This window comes from Pantherophis guttatus, chromosome 3 (genome assembly GCF_059756535.1).
Source record: "Pantherophis guttatus breed Tessera chromosome 3, ASM5975653v1, whole genome shotgun sequence".
Classification (NCBI taxonomy): domain Eukaryota; kingdom Metazoa; phylum Chordata; class Lepidosauria; order Squamata; family Colubridae; genus Pantherophis; species Pantherophis guttatus.
In genome coordinates, this window is record NC_142065.1 from 137134165 (window position 1) to 137156573 (window position 22409).

The following is a 22409-nucleotide window of genomic DNA, read 5'->3' on the forward strand; positions in this document are numbered from 1 at the left end:
TTGCCACAATAATTTGGTCAAGCAAAATCATTACATGTTCTCTATTTAGCGCTGATCAGTAAAAGACCAGTTAAAGCTAGTTTAAAACTATTACCTATTTTCTCACTAGATTTTATGGCTATATCATGTACAGTTTTCTTACTTTCCTTATTTTATTTTTTAAAAATCATTTTCAGGATTATTAGCAAATGCCGGAAAAAATTACACTGGTAAACTAACAAAACAAACAAATCTAGCATATCTTGAAGAAAAAAAGTATGCAAGGATTTGTTTTCCGTAGGTCTGTTCTGCCATCTAGTTGCAGCCTGGATTTTTGAAACTCATATTTGGTAGCCTTAAAAATTGTTCATCTTTATTAGCATTTAAAATGCACTAATATCTTATTTCATACATATTGTACTAAAAATGAATTTGTAAAACCTGTAAGTATAATTGTATTGGGTGTCATGTTGTATAAGCAAAAATAGTGGAACATACATTTGGTTGCTGGGTATAAAGTCATAGATCACATAAATAATAATGCATGGATAACATTTCAGCTTTCAATATAGCATTTCCTTTTCTTCCTTTCAAACTGACTTTATAGCGTACATACAACTTACTAATTTCAGTTGCAACAACAGTGAGGTTATGCCATGGGGCTGCTTCTCGATCAAGGGTCTTAGAAACAAATATTGAACCATTTCCTGAATAGATGTTGAATATTCTGTCAAAATCAGTGTGGCGATCCAAAGAATATCTACCAAATGATAAAATAAATCTTATTATCTTCTATTACAACACTGCTTTGATTTTTGATTTTTTTTGTTTTAAGAAAGGCTTAAGATACTGGACAGCTACAAAAGTTCATCCATTTAATAGTATAGAGTTAGCAATGGAGATTGTTCCCATTTTAATTTAAGGAAAAAGAAATAAAATGTATTTATTGATTGATTTGCAGAAATTTATTTAACTGTTCAACTCAAATGGCTCTTGGCATTTTTCCTGGAACAAACAGAAAACAGAAGAAAATGCAAGGAAATAGAAGAAAAGTCAACATAAATATATCTAATACTGGTTTTTCTTATTATTATTTTCATGTATCAATTAAATGTACACTTCCACAAAATAGCAAAAAAGAAAGAACTCCAGCATTTCAAAAACCTAAGCCATTCTGTTGTATTTGTACTCTTATACAGCCATGTCAAAATACCATATGATATGCAATGTTGTTATGGATACCAGTTTTGATACTGCCATTAGATGTCAGAAGTGTGCCAGTGTCTAGTTTAGGATGTATACTTGTATTTTTCATAAATCTTTCTCTTATTCTGATTTACTTCCCAAACAGTTGTAATGACAACATACAAAAGAGCCTTGATAGTACAGTGGTTTAGTGCACCCTGTTATTAACACAGCTGCCTGCAATTTCTGCTGGTTCGAATCTCTCCAAGGCTCAAGGTTGACTCAGCCTTCCATCCTTTCTAAGGTAGGTGAAATGAGGACCCAGTTTGTGGGGGCAATAAGCTGACTTTGTATAAAATATACAAAAGAATGAAGGCTATTGCTTAACGCATTGTAAGCCGCCCTGAGTCTCCGGAGAAGGGCGGCATATAAATCAAATCAAATTAAAAAAAAAAAAACCAGTAAAAAGATGTGCTAAAAAAAAAAAAAACAATTCGGTGATCGGAGTTTCCACTCTAATTAATGCTAAATTCTGAAGAACCCAACTATAATTCGTTTGCAGGGTGAGGAGCTCAGTTTTAATGGGAAATTTCCAGGGGTGAAATGTTCCCAGTTCGGACCGGATTGCCTGATCCAGTAGCGATGGAGACGGGTGGTTTGGAGAACTGGTGGCAAAAATCCCTGCTCCCCCACCAATGCCCAGCTGAGCCGCACAATCATCAGAGGCTTTTTTTTTTACTTTTAAAAGCATTTTTTCTACAACCTCTTCGGCCGAAAAAATGCTTTTAAAAGTAAAAAAAAAAAAGCCTCTGATAATCACGCGGCTCAGCTGGGATCGTCAAAGGCTTTTAAAAGAAAAAAAAAACCTTTTTTCTTTTAAATGCCTCTGACGATCCCAGCTGAGTTGCCTGATCGGCAGAGGCTTTTTAAAAAAGCGTCTGCTGATCAGGCAACTCAGCTGGGATCGTCAGAGCCTTTTGAAAGCATTTTTTACGACCTCTTCACCGAAGAGGTTGTAGAAAAAATGGTTTTAAAAGTAAAAAAAAAAAATTGGCCACACCCACCCAGTCACATTACCCCCACCACCACCAAGCCACGCCCATGTAACAAATTTTAGATTTCACCACTGGAAATTTCCTGAGGTTTTGAGAACCCAGAGAGGAAAATTGTGTTTTTTTTAATGCATTTGCCCAAGTTGTTTCTTTCTTTGCAATGTTTAATTTCTATCTTTCAGTAAGCAAACTGTGAATTGATGGATCACATTTGGGGTGGATTAAAACAATGCACATTACCCTACAATATAAAGTAATTCTTGTCTAAGATGTGATTGATAAGAAATCTTTTTTGTTTGTTTGTTTGTTTTACCACTTATGGTTGTCATTGTTAAAGTACGTTTCCAAGCTTTATGCACTTCGCAGACTATTTTTTTTAAAATATTAAACTTTTTAAAATATTACTGTTAACATTTCTTGATAACAATTGGATAATTGTTGGATAATTGCAGCATTATAAGAAATTACATATTTATATAGCAATTGTATATAACACAATCTATTTTAAAGAAATCTAACTCTATACACTCATACAGCAACATACTTAAACATAACATAACAGAAAAGATATAAGAAAAAATAAAACAAACTCAAACACCTAAGCAGCAGAAAAGATTTTAAAATCTTCAAGCCAAAAAATGTAAGGTGACTGATAACAACTTAAAAATTAAACAAAACTAAAATGTGTTTATATACTGTTAAACACAAAAACCCACACCTATTTAATGTTAAGAAAACAAAAAACAGGCTATTAAAATGATGCTAGGTTTCTCCCCTTTCATCAATATGGACATGTAGACCATATAGAATCATTACATGCATTCCCATACATACTGTATATGGCACACTGCCATTTAACAAATACATAACATTCAGGTAGTTCTCAATTTACAACCATTTGTTTAGTAAGCATTTGAAGTAACAAGAGTATTGAAAAAGTGACTTCTGATTGGTCTTCGCACTTATGACCTCAGTCATGGGATCAAAATTTGGGCACTTGGCAACTGGCATGTATTTCTGATGCATGCCATGTTCCAGGAACATAAGATCACCATTTGCAATCTTCCCACTTGTTTCCCAACAAACACAGTAAGAAGACAGATTCGCTTAAGGCGGCACATTTCATTTAGCAAATACAGTTATTTGCCTAACAGCCATGGGAATTTTTTTTAAAAATCAGGTGCAACTCGTTTAAGAATTGCTTTGCATAGCAATGAAAATTATGGTCCAAATTTTGGTCATGTCATATTATATTTAATCAGCTTTAGGACTATCTAGTAGATCTAAAGAACATTGAAATCCACAATATTACCCTTCACATTACTGTCCCTTGTTTGTGATGTATATTTGTATTAACTATAATTATGATTCATTATGAAATACTGCAGGGCATTCATTTTCAATCCAACAGTTCTTCTGCTCCACCCAAAATTAAACAGAGATATATAGATCACCTGTGGTTGGCATCAGATTGCTTCGTAAATAAAATGAGACATCAATTGTTAAATTAAATAGGCTAGAGCATTGGTGGTGATGAGATTCATAATTTCCAAAGGGGCATTGGGGAAAACTGTCTACTTTTCATGAATGAAGCTATTTTACCTTATTCAGCTTAAAGGGTGTTATGTGGGTATGTGATCCTCACATACAGCTGACAAAGACAACCAAGACTATGGAGAGTTTTAGACTGCTAAAAGCCTTGGGCTGTTTGGAGCAAACTGGTTGGATATCACAATTAGAAACTGTCATAAGAGCAGGTTGGAAATCACTATGAGTCACGGCTATAAATATTGTTCCTGCAAGACTTCTTATGCCTGATGGGCTTGTGGTGGTAGTAATGAAGATTCTTCTGTGCTTCATATTTAATCCAAGCAGAGTTGAATGCAGTCAAATACTCACCTCATTTTGGTGGCAATTAAACTTGTCTTAGAACCTGGATTCAGACTGATCTTTGACCTATCTGAAATCAGCACTTGGACAAATCCCAACCTGTGCTATCAAAGGCAAAAACTGGGAGATGGTTCTTTTTTCTGGTCAGAAATCCTTTACCAGTGATCAAAAATCGAGAACCATGAGTCTAGACAACTCAGTGTGGGCAACTCACCATGGCCAACTTGCCACCACCAACTGGCCACAGTCAATTTGCTGCAGCCAACTCACTGCAGGACAAGTCACCAGGGCCAACTTGCCACAGGACAAACTCATTGCCGGACAAGAGTCACACTATTGTCAAAGAAATGGTGGAACAGAATCATTAAAGAAAGAATGCAAAAGGGGGAACAAAATGAAATGTGAATGACTAAAATTAAAATATTATTTAAATTATTTAAATTGAATTGTTGAATTGTACCACAGCGAGTTGTCCCGCAGTAAATTGGCCACGGCAAGTTGTCCCATGGTAAGTTGGCTGCATCAAGTTGGCCATGGCGAGTTGGCTGTGGCTAGTTGGCTGCATTATTTATTTTATTTATTTATTTTTATTGCAATTTATATGCCGCCCTTCTCCCGAAGGATTCAGGGCGGCTTACAAGATAAAAATTCAACAATATGAATTAAATATAAATTAAAATCCAATTAAAATTAATTAAAATTATTACAATGTAAAAACCCCCTCAACGGGTCAGTCCATTTGATGAAAAAGCCACGTCTTCAGTTCGCGGCGGAAGGAGAGGAGGTCGGGGGCTGTCCTAAGCCCGGTGGGCAAACCGTTCCAGAGGGTCGGTGTTCCCACAGAGAACGCTCTCCCCCTGGGGGCCGCCAGCGAACATTATCTGACTGACGGCACCCTGAGGAGGACTGCTCTGTGAGAGCGCACAGGACAATGGGAGGATGGCAGAAGATGGTCCTGCCTAAGCCATGTAGCCATTAAGTTGTCCCATTCCAAGTCTCCCTAATTTTTTTCCCCACAGAGTAAGGTAACATTTGCAAACTCATCATAAGAAGGCTTGACATATCAGTGCAAAGGAATAGCAATACATATGGCAGAAAAAAATGAAAACCTTTGCACCCTCTGCCACCTTGAGAGAATGAATTAGGCACAAAAATAAATTCTTAAACATCCTGTGAATGAGATAAACCAAAGCCTCTTTTGCAGAGAAACTATAAAACCAATTGACAGAACTTTCATGTGTTCCACATTACCAGTGTTTTCGTCCCCAACCCCTGGGGGGGTGGGATCTGAATTTGATTCACAGCTGTCTATTTTCAAAATCAACTTTTTTTGCTTTACCTATATAGCTAACCAATAGAATAATGGGGAAAACATTATTTGATAGACATCAGTTTGTGCGCATTGGAAGAAAAGTTCCCAACTCCATCTCCTTGAGTACGGGTTCCCCACAGGGATGTGCCGTATGTCCGCTACTGTTCACCTTGATGACCCACGACTACTGTGCCAAATCTGCTATGAATCAAATTGTGAAGTATGTGGATGGCACGACAGTGGATGGTGTTATCCGGGATGACAATGAAGATGCTTATAGGAAAGAGGGGAAGGATCTGGTGGACTGGTGCAATAAAAATAACCTGGTTCTAAATGTTAATAAAACCAAGGAGATCATTGTAGATTTTTGAAACAGTCAGCATAGTCATACTCCACTCAGTATCAAGAATGCAGCTGTAGAGGTGGTCAACCATTTTAAGTATCTGGGGATGCAGATAATTAACAATCTGAATTGGTCTCTCCACAAGTCATCCTTAGTGAAGCATACAAACCAGCATCTGCATTTCCTGCATCGGATGAGGAGAACAGATCTTTCTACAGCTGTCCTGGCCACTTTTTACAGAGGCACAATTGAGAGTGTTTTAACAAACTGCATCCCTTTTTCCTTTGGTGGCAGCAGTGCCTCAGATAGAAAGTCCATACAAAGAGTGATAAGGACAGCCGAGAAGATTATAGGAAGCTCACTTCCTATTATTCAGGATACTGCTTATAAGCACTATGTGCTTAGAGCTGAAAGCATTGTTAGAGACCTCACACACCCATTTTACAATCTGTTTCTGTTGCTCCCATCTGGGAGGAAGTTCCGAAGTATTTCTAACTGGACTACCAGATTCTGTAACAGTTTTGTTTCCTACACCATCCATCTGGTAAACTCACAAGATTTGTTTTCTTGCCTTTCTCGGATGTATACATCCGAACTAGACCATGTTGTTATTCTGTGTCATACAATATGTGTTGGTATATGCATAATTTTGTATTTATTTATTTTGTCATGTTTATGTAGTGGATATTGGAGGTGGTGACCCTTTGAGAGCTGTATGCAATGAAATTTCATTTTAATGTATGCCGATTTGTGTACATTCAAAGTGACAATAAAGTTATTCTAACTATAAGTCTAAGTCTAACAACACATTTTTTTTCTTTATTATACCATGTCTTTTTCTCTTTTAATTTTTGTTTTTAACTACATGGGCTACCCAGAGTCATTTCAGAGTTGAACAGCCCTCTAAATCTAAGAACAGATAAATAATAATGAATTATCCAATCAGTGTTATGCTTCACAAAGTGTAATAAAAAAAAATCATTTCAATTCCTTCCACCAACCTGAAACAAAATAAATTGCTAATGCCTTCCTCCATACTTTTCAGCGTGTGTACGTGTGCATTTATTCTGATAGATGGAATAAAAACTGAATGCATACTGTGAAGTGAAACTATATTATTATAAAAAAATGCAGAATAAAAGTAATAAAAATCTTCCATAGGTTTTCTGGTTGTCTTGCCACCATTTCTCTGATGCATTTAAAGACCCCTGGGAAGTGTGAAGTCAAAGGATTGAATGGTGATTTTACCATCATGTGTTTTACTCAATACCTTTTTTCATATGTTCATATTTGTATTTTTTTCAGAAAATATACAAATAAAAACTAACAAAAGCTAACAAATAGTATGAAAGATAAATAATAGGGAAAGGGGGGGTGTCTGAAAAAAGGTACACAATATATATATAAATGACTTCCAACTTCTTCCGCGGATATAAAAAGCTTTTAAAATTCAACCCTTACTTTAACTCTATATAGGTAGTCCTTGACTTATGACCACAATTGACCCTAAATTTTCTGTTACTAAGTGAGACTTTTGTTAAGAGAGTTTTGCCCCATTTTGCAAACTTTCTTACCACAGTTGTTAAATGAATTACTGCAGTTGTTACTAAAATGATTAAGTGAATCCAGTAGTGGGATTCAATCAGTTCATACCACTTTGGCCGAACCGGTTGTTAAATTGCTGGCTGGCCCCTCCCCTTCCCATCCCTTCCAGAAGTCCCCCCGTATCCCATTTGGCTCCCAGGTAAGTGCAGGGAGGCCTACTAGGCCCAAAATGGGGCACGGGTGTGTGTTTGCGGCGTCCCCTCCGTGGCCCATTTTTCCTCCCAGGAGGCTGCAGGGAGGCCTATTAGGCCCAAAATGGGGTGTTGGGGTGCGGCACGCCCTCCCGGTCCATTTTTGCTCACAGGAGACTGCAGGAAGGCCTACTAGACCCCAATCAGGGCGTGGGGGGACAGAGCCCCCACGCAGTCCGTTTTTGCTCCTAGGGAGGTGCAGGAGGCCGAGTGCTGCCTGTCAAACCTCCTGGCCATGCCCACCGTGACCATGCCCACCCAGCTGGTCATTAGGGCAGAGAACCGGTTGTTAAATTATTTGAATCCCACCACTGAGTGAATCTGACTTTCCCATTGACTATGATGGTCAGAAGGTCTCAAATGTTGATTACATGACCCCGGGACACTGCAACCACCATAAATATGAGTCAGTTGCCAAGCATCTAAATGTTGATCACATGACCATGGAGACGCTACAATGGTCATAAGTGTGAAAAAGAGTCAGGTCACTTTTTTCATTGCCATTGTAATTTTGAACAGTCACTAAATGGACTGTTGCATACTGTAATGTCCATTGTCTCAAAAAAATTAGTAAGTTTTAACAATAATCAACTTCCTATGTCATAGCTTCCCCCCCCCATTTCCTGCAAAAAAATCCACAAAAGCTTCCAATTGTAAATGACTTTCTTCAGTGACATTTCTCTTAGAAGAGCTGATAATTTAGTGCTATTTGCCAGTTCCATCACCTTTACTAGGTGTAGGTGTCCCAGAATTGAGTATACAAAAGTCGTGCTACTGTTATTATATATAGCAATAGTACTATTTCCAGCATTTTATCCAAAATCCTTAAAATAAAAACCTCTGGTCTGAATTGTGTATTAATTTGTTTTTAATCGAATCGTAAATTTGAATCCAATATATAGCTTTTTGTTGCATATTACTACAGAAGCTGGCTTGGGTCAAGGAGGAGAGGAAGTCCAAGAAGAGAATGCTGAAGTTTTGAAGGAGCAGTGAAGCAATGGCTGGCTTTAATTTCAGGAGACAAGAGAGATGACATGAGTTGACAGAAGAGAAGAGTAATGACTAGTGGAAAAATTGTCCAATGATGTTATTGAGAACTACACAGATCAAATGAAAACTATGGCCATGATGCTGCTTCCAATAAACAGGAGTAGAAGCAGGATTGGGAGAGGAACTAGCTCAGGGGTGAAATGCTCCCGGTTCAGACCGGATTGCCCGATCTGGTAGCGAAGGAGGCGGGTGGTTCGGAGAACCAGTAGCAAAAATCCCTGCCCCCCCATTGCCCAGCTGAGCCGCGCAATCATCAGAGGCTTTTTTAATTTTTAAAAGCATTTTTTCTACAACCTCTTTGGCCGAAAAAATGCTTTTAAAAGTAAAAAAAAAAGCCTCTGATGATCGCGTGGCTAAGCTGGGATAATCAGAGGCTTAACAAAAAAAAAGCTCCTGCTGATCAAGCAAGTCAGCTGGGATCATCAGAGGCTTTTTTTAAAAAAAAAGAAAGCCTCTGCCGATCAGGCAACTCAGCTGGGATTGTCAGAGGCTTTTAAAAGCATTTTTTTACAACCTCTTCAGCTGAAGAAGTTGTAGAAAAAAATGGTTTTAAAAGTTAAAAAAAAAAAGTTGGCCACACCCCCTCAGTCATATTAACCCGCCCCCACCAAGCCACGTCCACAGAACCAGTATTAACAAATTTTACATTTCACCACTGAACTAGCTCCTCTCCCACAAACAGATGATAGTGTCAGATTAGTTGGGAATGGAGTTGATTTCAAAGTGATGCAAAGCTGTAGCAAAGTAACATTTATTTAGTCACAACTCTATTATACCAAAACAGTTTTATTGACCCTCCACTGCAGTCAATAATTATTTTAGTTATTAACTACTTTGGGCCAAGTACTAGTACAAGCACAATATGGACTGAAGTTAGCATGAATCTTTTGCTAAAATCTCTTTATTTTGTTTAAATGTAGTAAGTAATTTAAATAAGTAATTATACTTATAGTTCTTCCCTAAGAAATTAGAGTGGTGTGGGGTGAGGAACTTCCTTCATTTATTTTTTCAATGACCCTGCAAGAATGGTTAGGTTGAAAATTTGCGAGAGGCTCAAAATTACTTGCTAAATCATATTGGATTTGAACAAGCTAGACTGAGAACTAGTTTCTGAAGAGAAACATCACCTTTTTCAGCCAGTTGCCTTCCAATTACTTTTGAATACTACATTCTAGTAACCCAGACAACATGAACAGAAGTTGAACTTTGAAAATTGTGGTGGGTCCAGACTTGGATATTAATATAATATATAATGTTAAAGTCTAAGGCTACCAGTAGTAGGAATGCAAATCTGTCCTTAATGAGATTAATAAGCACCACCAATTATGTTTAATAATCTTATTGTCAATATTAAATATTAAAGTTGCTAAACTCTGAAGCACATTATAGGCAAGATCACATACTTTCAATGTAGTCTTTTCTGGAAGATAACTTACTTGATGAGGTTCTTCGTTGCATCTGGATCCTGGGCTATCACTTGCCCAATGATACTGCCTTCTCTGACATCTTCATCAACTTCTATTAAATGAGATGGTAAATTAAAAACAGGTGGCTCATCGACGTCTTCCACGTAAACTTTGACCAAAGCTGAATCTCTAAATGGTCCCAAGTAGAAAAATCGTGGGTCGGGATGAATGTTAGTCGCTTCTACTTTTAGGTTATATTGATTCTTCTTTTCAAAATCTAATTGCTTGCATCCAAATATGGAAGGCAAGGAAGAGAGAAAGGGAGAAAAAATAATAATAATTACCTAAGTACTTTTTTAAATAAATAAATAAATAAATAAGCATTTTTTGAAAACCTGTCTTCTGAATTGCGCTGCAGTTCTATACACCAGCAGTTAGCGCTGTAATGCCCTAAATTAAAGTCAATTTAAAATTAGGCCAAATCTCACAGCATCAATCATGTCACCATCTGACAGTAACTGTCATGAATGTCAGTTCAAATAAACCATTTTAAGAGATTTCAAACTACGACATATGAGATCTTGGGAAAAGGAAGCTTGTGGAAATCTTGTAAGGTTTAATGAACCAGGAAAAATTCATTTGTTTAAACACAAAAACTTAAGAAATGGAAATTAGAACTTGAAACTGACAGCTGTTGGATATATTTGTCTGTTTCACTGAACTCACTGAGTTTTACTTAGGATTACATTCTTAATAGCTTTTTCAAATACCTATGTTTATATTTTCTGTATTCAATCGTGTATCTTCCATCAATTGAATGATTTTTTTAAAATGATTTTAATGGTATCCTTTTAGCATTCCGCAAATGCTTTTCCAGGTTTTTTGTTAAACAACTTGATAAATACTTGATATAATTTAAACATCCAGTACTTTAATAGTCTTTTATTTTTAGTGTGTGTCAATATGGTTAGAAAAATAATTTGAAAAATTCATTTGAAAAATTGCTCCTTTCAATAAGAAAATACTTACTGAGTTTTAGTATAAAAAATAACATGGAAAATGAAACTCTTATAAATTAACATTCTATTTCATCCCAGTTTTGGGTTATTCTATTACTGGCAGCTAATACTATTAAAAAAGATGTCATGCCTCAAATTTCAAAGCAGAGCAGTGAATCATATTCTATTTTCAGATAGGAAGTGTTGGTTCGTGTACAACCAAATTTCAATGGTCTTGTCTTTCAAGTGTCAGTATGAATCAGTGAGATAACACACCATAGAAAGTTTTTACATATACATGAGCATCCCAAGCTCATACACAATTTGTATAGTTATTTCAACAATCAGTTCCATTGAAAACAACAGAAGGGAGTTTGTGATTGCATTTAGAACTTTGAAACAATGCAGTTACTTCTTTTTTTTATCTATTGAACTTTGTCTGTTGCAATGCTATATCATTCTGGGCTCATTCTATCAATCAATACAAATCAGTGTTTCATTTCAAAAGTGCTGAAACATGCTACATTTGGCATGAATCATTAGGTTCAATCTGCATCTCGCTGAGATCAATGGTTAAATTGCTGTTGGTTTGGGTAAATCAGAATTACACTTATTCCAAAGGAGTCCTTCAAAAATGAATGCTAAATGTAGGTCGGCCAGAAATTGTTCTTCTTTGGTATAAATCTTTCAAAAATCATTTCAAATTAATCTCGACTCAGCAGTTTCTCTAAGGATATACTGCAATATAAGTAACAGACTTTTTTTTTTTACAAGCTTAAATTTAAAAAACAAAGCACTAGATGCTGAAGAGTACATGTTAGTAGACAGGTGAAATATGGGCAACTGTTAGTAAACAGGTGAAATATGGGCAACTGTATATTGGCTTTCATGGTTAACTATCATAGCTCATACTGAATAAGACAAACATCTTGTAGCTGATTGTGGGATGTATAAATTAAATGCATGGAGGCATGCTTGGGGTAAAACTGAACTTCGTTGCAATAAGACATACTGGCTATAATGGACTGAGATTTGAAAATATTACTATTCGGTTAGCAGGAAATGTGCCATATAATACATGTATAAGTAAGGGCAATACTTCTAAAAAGTTTTATGTGAAAGCCTTGATTGATCAAAGTCATGATGGGCAACAGAAGTCAATATCCACAGGCCATTTAGGAATGGCCATATCATATGGAAGACTATGACTTGGAATATAAAGGGAATAAATGATAAATAGTATGAACTGATGGATGCACTAAAAGAAAGATAATAGAAAAGTTTTATCACACTGAAACCAAGAGAAAATGGAAACATAAAACAGACTGATACTGAGGTGGTTGAATCTTCTGAAATGGAACTAATAAATCATAGCATGAAAATGAAGATGTAGGTTAAATTTGGAAGAAATAATTCAGGAAGTAGGAACTGTTGCCAAACAGACTGTTGTGTATGTATGAGAAAAATAGGAAACCATAGATTAGTGATACTTTTATATTACATTACAGAGAATTGTAATAATGTAAGAAGCAGCGATGACTTGGGGGAAGAGAAATTGGGCAAGATTTTAAATTAATGCAGAACAGGAAGAAAATATTTTGTTAGGTGGCAAAAAAAGCTAGCTGGGGATGAGGCAAGACCATATAGAAAAAAATAAATAAATGGGCCATTTGAAGAACCAACAATGCATCAGGATACTGATTTTTGATGATTAACTTCTTCGAAAATGGTTCACTTGTTTTGAATGCATGGTTTAAGTGCAAATCTTTTCACATGCAGACATGGTAAAGGAATGGATGCAAATTAAAAGCATGACTGGTTGGTTTATAAGAAAGACTGAGACAATTATTGAAGGTTACAAGAATGATGAGAAATATTGAATATAAGGCAGATCCTTGTTCGGTAGGGCCAAAAATGAATCCTGAGGAGAAGAATGGCAATGGAAACAAGTGAAATGTACTGGAGTGATAATGGGACTTTGGTACCTAAGAAATAAGAAACAAAAAGACTAATCAAGAATGACTGGGTACTGAATGAATGTGGTGCTGCATACAAAAGGGAATTATATTCATCGGGATTATTTGGTCATGTCAAGAAAAGGATGGAGGATGGAAGTTCAAAACGAATTTATGGAGAAAGAGTTAATGGGTTAAAAGGACTAGTAGTTGGATTGTAGATATCCTAAAAAGAAAGAAAGAAAGAAAGTTTAAAGAAAATAAATCAGGGAGCTCCAATGGCTGAACTTTGAACCCAGCTCTCCTTGGGCCTAGCCTAACACCTTAACAGTGTCCTTGCACATAGCTACAGAATCTTTTACCAGCCACAACAGTTGGATTTCCCCTGCCTTTTATCTCCCTGTGAATAAACAAAGTAGGCAACACATGTCAAGAGTTCTAATTAAAGTTTTAATGAACTACATGGGTATCAAACATGCAGCATCACGTTGCCCTCACGTGACTTTTGCAATGTTTTTTCCCTTCATGGAGCTGGCATGGGCATGGCCTATGCATGAAGCATCTGGCCTGTGGGTCGCCAGTTTGACACCTCTGATGAAGCATATTCCTGCAACAGCCGTTGTTAGGGCAATCACTGGTTGTAGGAATAGCTCTAAGGCTGTGTGGAAGTATCCAAAGTTTATATATACAAATATTATCTGTGTTGCTTCTTTGGGATGTGGTAATGAATTGGGATAAATTTTGAATGAAAATAAAAGTGATTTCTTACATCTGACCTATGGACTGAATTAGTCCCCCCAGGTTCATTTGTAGCTAATGAAAACTAAGTTCAATGTAAACCATGGTTTCTGTTTCAGGCTTCTTTGAATTTTGTTGTTAGTTGTGAAGTTGTGTCCGACCCATCGTGACATCCGACCCATGTTCCTCCAGGCCTTCCTGTCCTCTACCATCCTCTTGAGTCCATTTAAGATCATGCCTACTGCTGCAGTGACTCCATCCAGCCACCTTGTTCTCTGTCATCCCCTTCTTCTTTTGCCCTCAAGCTTTCCCAGCATTAGGCTCTTCTCCAGTGAGTCCTTCCTTCTCATTAGGTGGCCAAAATATTTGAGTTTCATCTTCAGGATCTGCCTTCTAAAGAGCAGTCAGGTTTGATCTCCTCTAGGACTGACCAGTTTGATCACCTTGCAGTCCAAAGGACTTGCAGGAGTCTTCTCCAGCACTATAGTTCAAAGGCCTCAATTCTTTGGTGCTCAGCCAACTTTGAATTCTTTGAATTAACCACACTTTAATAAGAAATAGTCAATCTAATTCTTTGCAGATACTTTGAACATTAACTTCCATCAGTCTGTTGATTATTACTAATAGCAAAGAACTGTGAGAAACCAAAATATCAGGAAGACAGATTGCCTGCCTCTGGTTTAAATTATCTTGAAGCCTACCTTAGGTAAGATGACAAATTGTAGGGAATTAAAAATGGAAAAGTCTCCACCAATATAAATCTGCCCCTCCACAAAAGACCTGATGAAGATAAAAAGGATAATTTTCTCTACTAAAATTATCTATTCAGGCTTTTTGTTGAGGGACCTAATTCATATGAAAGACATGATTGAAACTAAAATTACATGAAGAGAGAAAGCTCTCATACCATTTTCATGCTGTTATAATGCTATCCTGGTTTGTTATACTGCAGTATTGTCCTGATTAATAATATGAGAGAGATGGGAAAAGAAGATATGTCAACAAGAAAAATATTCTGTTAATTAACTCTTTCATAGTTCTTATTTCTGTTAATCTAGCCTAGAAGTAATACCAATCTTGATTTGGACTACTAGTGAACTACTAAACTGTACTGGTTTCACAGAAGAAAGCATCCACATTTTATAATATTTATGTAATTTATGCATAAACACACATATATTCATCATTCCAGGTGCATATTGTTCCTATTCACTACCCTTTGACACTAGGGATAACAGATATATGTATTTGCAGATCAGCATACAGACAGATTTTCTCTCTTTTTAAAGATGATTTCTGGGCAGAGACCATCTGCTACTGGTAGATGGGCCATCAAGAGATATGTGAAGCAGATGCCTAGAGCCAGCAATTCCTTATTGGAACTCTAATTTATCCAATAAATTTTTTTTGGCCTGCAGCTGATTTCCCCATTTACTTAAACAGAGCTGACATAATGTATGGTGGACACCATAAAAAGACATTTCAAAAAGTCACGAGTTTTCAGATTCTATCATAATAATATCTCAAGTGGAAACTTCAGAACCCAAGTGCTCCTGACAAGAATTGTATCATATTTTTCCTGTTTTTATTTATCTTTATAGAACTCAATGAAATAAGTGCTATAAGGCCAGGCAGGGAGAGAGGGAAATATCCAGTAGGGATCTCTGGACAAATACCTCATTAGAAACTGGACTTCCTTTGCATCCTATTTTCAGGATACCACATAAACAGTTGGGTATTTCCAGCCTTTAGAAGGGAAATAGTAGACTTCAGCTAGCCAGCCAGCTTGCAAATTAGAATGGGACAACTCGCTACAGTCCACTCGCTGTGGCCAACTCACTACAGCCAACTTGCCATGGTCAACTCCCTGTAGCCAACTCACCACGGTCAACTTGCCATGGACCACTCGCTGCAGGACAATTTAACAATTCAATTTAATTATTTCAAATAAATAAAAACATATTTTAATTTTTGTCATTCACATTTCATTTTCTCCCTCTTTTAATGATTCAATTCCATCATTTCTTTGATATTAGTGTAACTCTTGGCCCTGTGAGTTGCCCTGTGAGTTGGCTGTGATGAGTTGGCCACAGCAAATTGTTATATACCCCTTGCAAAATTACCTTAACTTCTTTTACATGTTCAATAGAACTTTCACATTAATACTTCTAAAGTTACATGCCCACAAATTTCAATGCATCTGACAGGCAAGAACAGAAGGAAGGAAGGAAGGAAGGAAGGAAGGAAGGAAGGAAGGAAGGAAGGAAGGAAGGAAGGAAGGAAGGAAGGAAGGAAGGTTGGTTTGAAGCTTAACACCTGCTAGTTTCTCTGGAGTTGACCTTTCATGAAATCTGATCCATCCTCCAGCTGGAAAAGGAAATCTAAAACCTGAAGTGCCAAGTCCAATAAAAGACAAAGAGGAAAATAAACCTTTTTGACTGTTAAAATCCCTTCTTGTGTGTCCTTGTCAGTGATGATATCAAACATGTCAGATCCATCGCCGGCAGCAATGCTGTACTCAATTGCAGCATTTTCACCCACATCGGGGTCATTGGCTTTTATTCTGCCAAGTGAAGTCCCAAGCGGTGCAGACTCTAGAGAGCTAAACTGATATGTGCCTGGAAAATAATAATAATAATAAATTAGAAGCATAAGTGTCTATGTGTGTATATATAGATGTGCACCTAGGTATTCAACTATATAAATGACTTTAAAAATTCAACAGAAACAAGTTGCTCAGCTTCTCACTGAGTACAAGAAAAATATAAAACCCAGCAAATTTGAACACAGAGCTAATACTGGAGAAATAAACATTATAAAAGAAAATAGAATGCTGATGGAATACAATCTTCTTTGATCTGTTACCTATAAGTTTTAGATTATAGGTGTAAACAGTAGATACTTAGCAGTACTAATGGCCCAATCCAGTGTCCCTGGAAAGTATACAGGTGTATCTATTGAAATATAATTTCTAAAGTCAATGTGTATTAATTTTTAAAGTTTATAACAGATTGCAAAGTAGTCAGTCTTGGGATAAAAATGTCACCGAAATTTGCCTGAAGCTAAAATTGAAATGACTCCAGAGGGTTGTTGAGGCACGACATCTGTTATAATTTTCAGAGCAAGTTTCAAAGAATTTTAATAAGACTGGCACATTTGGAGGGAGGGCATTTTGAGGGTAAAAGTAGTATCCTGCCAGCCCACAACCACTTGCTATAGCAATTAAATAATAAACAAATAAACAAGCGAATGACTGTATTGTAGACATTGTAACATTTAAAGAGCAAGCTGGACTGTCACGTTGAACACCTTAAAGAAAACTTGGTGGCATCTAGATGAAGGTTCTTGAAAAACCAAGCGAGGTAAAATCTGGCTATTGATTAGTATACCATCAAGGTATACTAGGGCAAGGGGGCTAAAGAAATATGGAAGAAGGTGGCAATGGTAATGTCAACTCTGAAGCTGGCCCGACTGAGACCATTTTTGAGGATTCAGTGTTGACACACTGGAGCTGAGGGATAGGGATGGGGGGGAATAGAGATAGCTGGGGTTTTGTAGCCAAGACAAAACAGTTTCTCTTGGGAACCAAGGATGTTCCAACACAGGTGGATGCGGAGAGAAGAAGTGATATTATCTAGCAACTGGCTTAGCAGCTAGATTGAATAATGTGACTTATTGTTTGGGGGAAAGGGAAACTTTTACTTTTTAATTAGGTGAAAACTGCGAAAACTCTCAGAGTTGGTTTTTACCAGTCTGTGCCAATATGATCTCTCCAAATAAAACTGTTCTTTGAGGAATCTACCTGCCTCATAGTTCTGTTTGCTATGGGTATATTACTTAGAAAACTGACAGGTAAACCACTTCTGTATTATGAGCTATTATGGATTAACAGTGAAAACACTCAAGGTCCAAGTCTTCCCAAATTAATTATCTTTCTGTGAAACTCTAGAGTAAAGGAACTCTCTCCTCCTTGCTTTAGGAAGCTTTGAAAAACAAAACACCAATACTTACATTTCTTAATCCAGTTAAAAGGTTGGCTTACTTGCTGATATTGGCTATTGGGAGCTCCTGCTTATTTTCAATAGCTAATTTTAATTACACACAAGAATGGAATAATTTTAACTGCACATTTTAACTGGATGACTAATTACTGTATACTGTAATATAGCATAATAGTATCATAAGGAAAGTATCTTGAGGCTACTTCTGGGTTGAAAGGTGATATTAAAAAAAATTAAGTGACTAACGAAAGCTATTTATAAATGAAGTTATTTATATCAGTGTGTTACATAGATTTATGTGGATGCTTTGCCAAATGTGACTACACAAAAGTTGGTGAATAGATAATACGGTAGCTACTTCTTAAACTAATAGTCTCATTTGAAGGAAGATTTTTCAAGATACCAACATAGAATCTGGACCCTTTTAGAAACTGATTACTTGCTTGCAATGTTGGGATAAAGGACTCTAATGCTTGCATGGAAATTCATTACAGGTAGTCCTTAATTTATGACTGGTCACTTAACAAACGTTTGAAATTATAACAGAGTTAAGAACAGAGGTGGGTTTCAGCAGGTTCTGACCAGTTCTGGAAAACCAGTAGCGGAAATTTTGAGTAGTTCAGAGAATCGGTAGTAAAAATTCTGACTGGTCCCATCCCCATCTATTCTCTGCCCCCCAAGTCCCAGCTTATCAGGAAGAAATGGGTATTTTGCAGTTACCTTCTCCTGGAGTGGTGAGGGAATGGAGATTTTACAGTATCCTTCCCCTGCCACGCCCACCAAGACACGCCCACCAAGCCATGCCATGCCCACCAAGACACGCCCACAGAACCGGTAGTAAAAATTTTTGAAACCCACCATTGGTTAAAAACAAGTTACTTACGACCAATCTTCAAATTGTGACTGCTGTACCACCTGCAAGCTTACAATATCACACTTTGGGTGCTTGGCCACCAGCTCATATTTACGACAGGTTGCAGCATCCCATGGTCATGTGATTGTACTCTCCACCAAAAAACACCCATTTTATTATTTATTATGACCACATGATTCATTTTACATCCACATGATTTGCTTGACAACTGCATGATCACTGTAAAAATAGTTGTAAAATTGATTCCAGTCACATGGTGACTCAAATTTCCATCAAAATTCGGGTCTGAATTGTGGTTGTAAGTCAAGGACTACCTGTATCTGTGTCTCTCCTTATTCTTTTTTATAAACAACCTGGAGACTTTGATCCACAATACAGACAGTAAACACTGCATTTGTTGTCATAGAAGAAAAATATTTCTGTTTTTTTTATTATATAACTCAATGATAAAGGATTTTGTTGAATCTTTTGGCATTTCTAAGCAGGATTTCAGAAGATTCTCTCTAAAACCTTTGAAAATTAGTGTAAACTATTCTCAGGTAGATGGATCAAAGGTCTGACTTTATATATCTTGATTATTATATCCTTTTCATTTAAGAAACTTTGTTAGCTAGACACTGGGGCTCCTTCTAAAACTGCAGCAAAAAAAAAAAAAAAAAGTATGTCCTGCTTGGAAGTAATACCACAAGAGGCAATAAAGCTTATTTTATACCATAAGTATTACAAACTTATATAATTGATTATGGTGGCAAGAGATGATGGAAGTTTAAATTCTTGGATTCCAGCTTGCCTATTTCTATTTTTGACAATTTCAGATATGGTGTTCAAAGTCAACAGAAGTAATAAATTGCTGTGTACTTTTCTGATTATTAAGAAGCTGTTGAACTGTCATAAAGGGCAGGTCCACGAGGAATTTATTGCACAAGTACTTGAGGCCTAAAGTTGTCTTTAGGGTTTGTCTTTAAAACATAGGAAAGACATTTAAAAGTCACCAAAGACTCTCTGTTCTCTTACCAAACAATTTACATTGATGCAATCAGACAGAGACTTATTCTACGCATTAGGTGGAGGAGAGCAAAAGTCTGAAAAACTAAAGACTTTGCAGACTTTAATTATGCTACAAATATTTATTATTATTATTATCGGTCATCCATTATTTTAAATCTTTCCTCCCACACCATCCATAGAAACACTCACACAAATTTCCTTCCAATATCCTAAAGTCTAACTGATGGTTACAGGCTTGACTAATTAATTTTGTAGTGACATTCCAAGTTGTAAACGAATGTTCATTTGTACATTGAAATTGTTTTCTTGAAATAAGAGTCCCATCACCCACATGCAGCCAAAACTGCAGTAAGTTTGAATTCTATCATTTTAGTCTGCCACCACATTCTGTCTAATGTACAAGTCTTGCACCAACTTTATAAAAAAAAAGAAAAAGCTTATTCAGAAATAAGTCATACTGAGTGTAAACTGTCCCGCAGTAAATACACACTGAATTACTGCCACTTATCAGATACAGCAGAATAATTTAATGAATGCTAAAAAAATAAATAGGAATCCTCAATCCGTATTTTTCTACATATATTTGCACCAGAAATTTAATTAAACTTGTGCTCACATACTGAATGAATGACAGTTTAAACTATTGTAATCACCGTTCAGGTTTTTGAGTTTGAATTTCAATGGGCAAGGATTAAACTTAAACAGCCTTCAATCAATGTTGGCAAATACTGAACATGCTGTCTTCAAGAAAATCTGATGAAATGTTGATGCACCAAAAGACAGATTTTTGTCTTTTTAAAAGAAAAGTGACTCTGTTCTTCCCCTCTTCCCAAAATAAAATGAACAATTTATTCTAAATATTATGCATATTCTATAACAGCATTTAACAGGATAGTATGTATTTATTTAATAAATAAATTTGTATACCACCCATTTCACTGTTTAGGGTGACTCCAGGTCAGGGGTGAAATCCAGTAGGTTCTGACAGGTTCTGGAGAACCAGTAGTGGAAATTTTGACCAGTTCGGAAAATCAGTAGCGGAAATTTTGAGTAGTTCAGAAAACTGGCAAATACCACTTCTGGCTGGCCCCCGAGTGGGTCGGGAATGGGGATTTTGCAGTATCCTTCCCCTGCCACGCCCACCAAGCCACGCCCACAGAATCGGTAGTAAGATTTTTTGGATTTTACTACTGCTCTATGTGGATAATAATATAATAAAAATAGAGATATAAAAACCATTATAAATATAAATATATTATGTATGGGAAAAGAACTTTCCATAGGGTAATATTTCTCAACTTTAAGATATGTGGACTTCAAGTCTCACAATTCTCAGCGAGCATGCTGCCTGAGGAATTCTGGAAACTGGAAGTCCAGACACCTTAAAGTTGACATGGTTGAGAAATACTGCTTTTGGAGGAGATTAAATTAGCATACAAGGTACCAATTACCAGTTTTCAGTACATCAGATATGCACTAGGAAAAAAAGTCTGTTGTCAGCATTTTTCTGTTACAGAAGCAAATGGCTTTTTTCCAAATAACCACATATATACATTGCTTCTGTTGTTCACTACAATTTTGCCAATTTCTGTTCACTTACAGTATACTTTTTGCAGCTGATAGATGCCAAAGGCATTTGTATGAAGAAATTTAACAGTCAGTTGCTTCGTAGGGGAGTGGGAGAGGGAACTATGATGTCTGTAACGATGTCACTTCACAAATGATGCAAATTCAAGTCATTTGTATCATGGCATCATGTCACATCTATCAGACTATCAAAATGAAAGTTCATTTTTTTTCTTCACTCACCAAGGTAATTGGCTTGGCTTAGTATTTTGGATGGAGCCAGACATTGTGGTTCCTATATTGTGGTTTATGATTTAGCATTTTGTGAAATTCCAGCCAATTATCTTTATTCAATAAACCATCATTAAGCATACTGTGACTCAAGAGTGATGGGTAATCCCAGCCATTTTCTGTGATATACACATCCATATAAATTATCATAATACAATAAAGAAGAAATCATGGTCATTAAGTTCTGGTGTGGTATGATTTAATTTAGCAACCACTATAGTTTGCTAAGTATAATTTACTTTTGTTTGTTCTCTTTGGACAGACTGAACTTGTTTCCTTGGACAGACTGAACAAAAATGTTCTAAGAGAAAAGGGTAAGGAGATATTCATATTGTTGAACTGAACTTTTCTTCTGATTCTCTTCTGTATCTATTTTATTTTAAGTTAAACTTGTTCTAATGCTCTTGAAAATAAGGAATTAGATAATTTGGATACGTGTTTTATCATTTTTCCTCCATATCTATGAAATCTTTTCACTGCTGAGCTAAATTTCTTTCAGCAATTAAAACATTTGATAGAAATAGAGAAAAAGCATGATGAAAATAATCTGCAAACACAAAAATATGCCTGGCTTATTTTCCAAGTTAACTTTGCACGTAGACTACTCAAAAATCATAGTAAGGTCAACTATAGCCCATCAGACAGGTTCTTGAATTTCTTAGTGTAATATCTGAAGTGGTTTATATGTGAATAAGTGGTGGGGAAGTTCCCATATTTCATCTGCTTTCAGATGAAAATAAATAGGAGGGGGGAGAAGCTTGGTGGCAGTGATTGACTCATTTTAGGTATCATTTTAGGTATCTTGTACTGCTGAAATAAGAAGATTTTGAGAGTAATAAGCACACAAAAATCTGATTTATGGAATCAAACCATTTAGTTTAGTAACACTGAAATTAACTGGCAAAATAGTAAGTAGCAGGAGTCTTGATATACTGGATATACCAGGAACTGCATGATAATCCTCT

The 22409-nt window shown here is 36.4% G+C and overlaps 1 protein-coding gene across 1 annotated transcript in view; it reads right to left on the reverse strand.

The window, feature by feature from the left end:
- The window catches only part of CDH9 (cadherin 9), a 162279-nt gene that overhangs the window by 22469 nt on the left and 117401 nt on the right, over positions 1–22409 (reverse strand). Inside the window, exons 6-8 of the mRNA XM_034411935.3 lie at positions 16135–16322; positions 10044–10297; positions 603–739 (exon numbers count right to left, since the gene is read on the reverse strand). Coding sequence (XP_034267826.1) covers positions 603–739; positions 10044–10297; positions 16135–16322 — 579 coding nt within the window. The remainder of the gene's footprint in view (positions 1–602; positions 740–10043; positions 10298–16134; positions 16323–22409) is intronic.